This window comes from Garra rufa, chromosome 23 (genome assembly GCF_049309525.1).
Source record: "Garra rufa chromosome 23, GarRuf1.0, whole genome shotgun sequence".
Taxonomy (NCBI): domain Eukaryota; kingdom Metazoa; phylum Chordata; class Actinopteri; order Cypriniformes; family Cyprinidae; genus Garra; species Garra rufa.
The window spans coordinates 13496306-13499557 of record NC_133383.1 but is presented as its reverse complement, the minus strand read 5'-3'; the positions used below and the strand labels follow the sequence as shown (position 1 = coordinate 13499557).

Here is a 3252-nt window from a genome sequence, read left to right as displayed (position 1 = left end):
GACAAATTGGTTTAGGCTATTCAGAATTTGGTTCAGAGAATGGGGTTTAGTGCTTGAGCAAATGTGAAAAACTGTAAATATATTTATATACATATAAATATACACAGTACACATATATGTAAACACAAACTTTAATTCTGGATCTGATTAATCACAATTAATCAGTTTGACAGCACTAATATATACACATATAAAGTACACACAAATATAAGAACAAACTTTTATTTCGGATGCAATTAAGAAAAATGTACATGTATAACTATATTCATATTTATTAATGATTCATATTATACAAATAAATATATTACAAATTTTTCTTAAATATAGTTACAATTATATTTAATAATTTCAAAGTACAAAGACATTATATTGAACAGTAGGCTACATTTAATATCGTGTATTAATATTATTTTCTGTGGCAAACAACTCCATGCTCTAGTCTAGAGCCTAAGTTGTTTTGAAACAGACCCTGTCAAATAAATGATCTGGACAACAAATGAAACAGCACTGCATACTTGTGAAAGTTCTTTATTTAAGTAACCATTTCCCTGAGAACAGTGTAAAACATCTTTTTATTGACCGTTCAGTTTCCAAGGCTTTTGTAATGTAGCTGTATTTCAAGTAGTACATTTAATGCAGACCTGATTTATTCCAGGAACTCTCTTTTATCATCTCACTAAAACTTCTTGAGGAAGTCTTGGTATGTCTGCCGGTGCGAAGATGCCGCTGGAACAAAGTGTCCACCGGGATGAATGAGGATTTGAGCTCCATCAAACGCTGGCAGCAGATCTCGGCTCATCTTCTCTGGAATTACACGGTCATCCTGTCCAAACACGTGCAGAGAGGGGATTGCTATCGCTGGCCCTTCGTAAAACCGCCGATGCTGGGAACAGGCACTGCGGAATCCGGCGACCAGGATGGCAAAGCGGAAACTGAAATCAGCCTCTAGTTTTTGTTCTTGCAGGGCACACAGGATAGCCACCAGGGCGGCACCTTGACTAAAGCCCAGGATGCCATCGAAGGGGCCGAGATCCTTCACTGCAGTTTTCACAGTCTCTATACTCTCTTCCAGACCCAGGCTGCTCTCACACTCTCGCTGGGCATTGAAACTTCGTGCTTGGACATCAGAGAACCACCAGCCCTTCTGGTCCTCGTCACCACCACTGTGTGTCTTCTCAGGCTCCTGATTGGCTGTTTGCATTAACAAAGTAATAAAATCAGACTCAAGTTTGAATGCAAGTATGATACTAGGCAACATACTAGGTTTTGAGGTACAGCAAATATGATCAGTTTTATACTTGCTTTCGTTTTGAATAGCAGGAACTTGGTGTGGTGCACTAATATACACCAGCTCCACTTGTTTCTTCAGTAGTTTGCGTAAAGCTCCCGTCTTCTCTCTAAAAGAGTTTCCATTTTGTCGATAACCGTGAATACAAAGAATTCGTAAAGGAACTGCAGTTTTAGACATTATAAATGATCTGTCAAAGCTGTTTGTAATTTTCTGGTAATTCTCCAAACTCGAAACAAGACGTTACCGCTAAAGCGCGCACAAAAACACACACACACACACACACACACACACACACACACACACACACACACACACACACACACACACACACACACACACACACACAAGCAGAGACAAGCCGACGTAACGCTACAGTTATATTGAGATGTTTTTATAATTTGAATAACATTCGAAATGCTAAAAAGAAACTAAACTTGACATGTTTTCTTCTTGTGCCACTGGTTTGTTACCGTGTTGAAACGCAACGAATTAAAAGTTCCGCCCAGAACGAGTGCGAATATTATCTGCAAATTGTTTACAAAACTCTCAGAGTACAAGCTAACACTACAGCTATTTAAAAAACGCTCTTTTTGTATTTTTTGATCTTTAAAAGTGTCATAAGTCTTCAGGTGTGTATTCCATAAATAGTACTTTATCTTTTCTGACAAATAGAAACAGAATTGTAGTTTAGAATTTAAACGCCAGGGGGCAAGCGTTCCCTGTAAAAATGTGCAGTGTTCCCAGCAACTAATAGAAACGCTAGCCTCTCATAAGAAAACGAACATCTTTTTAAGAAATGATTGCAACGAATTGTTTACCCACTTCTCAATAAATACACTATTTCAAGCCTCTCTATGCATTGAGTAGCATATAATAGTAGCCCACTGACAGCAAACATAGTGACAAAACAGTCATGATAATTATTTTTAAATCTAAAAATATCTAAAGAGAAAAGTATCGCTGCATTTCATTAAAAAAGGTGTGTCAATACACTATGCAATTATGCAAAATGATTAGGAGATTTTGTGTTTCCCATATTATCAAATGTTTGTATTAGAACAATTCAAATAATAATAATAAAAAAACATGCCTGCAAGGTTCTAAGGAATGTAAATAACTGCAATAAAAGTTTTAACATGAATCTGTATGCATTCAATATTTCATGCTATCCTGGAGGGGAAAGTTCTTAATTTGGTGAGATGATTATTTCTCTCTGTTGATCTCTGTGAGTTTTCTGGATGATTGTGCCTCCTGAGCACTTGACAATTAATCTAAAAATGAGCAGGAACCCTGGAGGCCTGATGCCTCTAATACTTATACTCTTACACACCATAAACTTTATCTGTATAATACCGTTGATCCCAGACCAGTTCTGCAAGTTCTACTGAGACAGACAGAGATCGAATGATACACAATAACGATAGATAGAACCATAGAACGACAGAGTGATGATTGAACGCCAGACAATAAACAGAACGATAGATAGATAGAACGAAAGACAGATTGATAGAATGTTAGATGATAGAACAATAGAATGTTGGATAACGGTAGAACGATATATAGTACAACAGAACGATAGATAGATATAAAAAACGATATAGGTGGATGATAGAATGATAGAATGTTAGATAACGATAGAGAGATCGATAGAACGATAGATAGAATGACAGCACAACAGATAGATGATAGATAGAACAACAGAAAGATAGACAGATAATAGAACAACAACGATAGATAGATAGAATGTTACATATTGATAGAAATACAGATAGAGCGATAGATAGAAAGACAGAACGATAGAACAGAACGATAGACTGTTACATAATGATAGATAGAACAAAATATAGAAAGACAGAATGACAGATAGATAGATAGATAGATAGATAGATAGATAGATAGATAGATAGATAGATAGATAGATAGAATGTTAGATAACTAGAGGGATATATAGAATGACATAA

At 36.1% G+C, this 3252-nt stretch overlaps 1 protein-coding gene across 1 annotated transcript; it reads right to left on the bottom strand.

Annotated features, from left to right (window-relative positions):
• Window positions 1-512: 512 nt before the first annotated feature.
• Window positions 513-2341, bottom strand: ovca2 (OVCA2 serine hydrolase domain containing). Its single transcript, XM_073830107.1, has 2 exons — window positions 1303-2341; window positions 513-1191 (listed from the first exon to the last, which is right to left on the bottom strand). Exons 1-2 carry the CDS (start codon window positions 1466-1468, stop codon window positions 677-679), a joined length of 681 nt encoding a protein of 226 aa, XP_073686208.1. The 5' UTR covers window positions 1469-2341; the 3' UTR covers window positions 513-676.
• Window positions 2342-3252: the final 911 nt, after the last annotated feature.

Bases quoted from the DNA above. Each gene is read 5' to 3' on its own strand.
- ovca2 (XM_073830107.1), bottom strand. From the start codon at position 1,468: ATGTCTAAAACTGCAGTTCCTTTACGAATTCTTTGTATTCACGGTTAT. The intron at 1,192-1,302 runs GCAAGTATAAAA...TAATGCAAACAG, and splicing joins TCCTGCTATTCAAAACGAAA to CCAATCAGGAGCCTGAGAAG.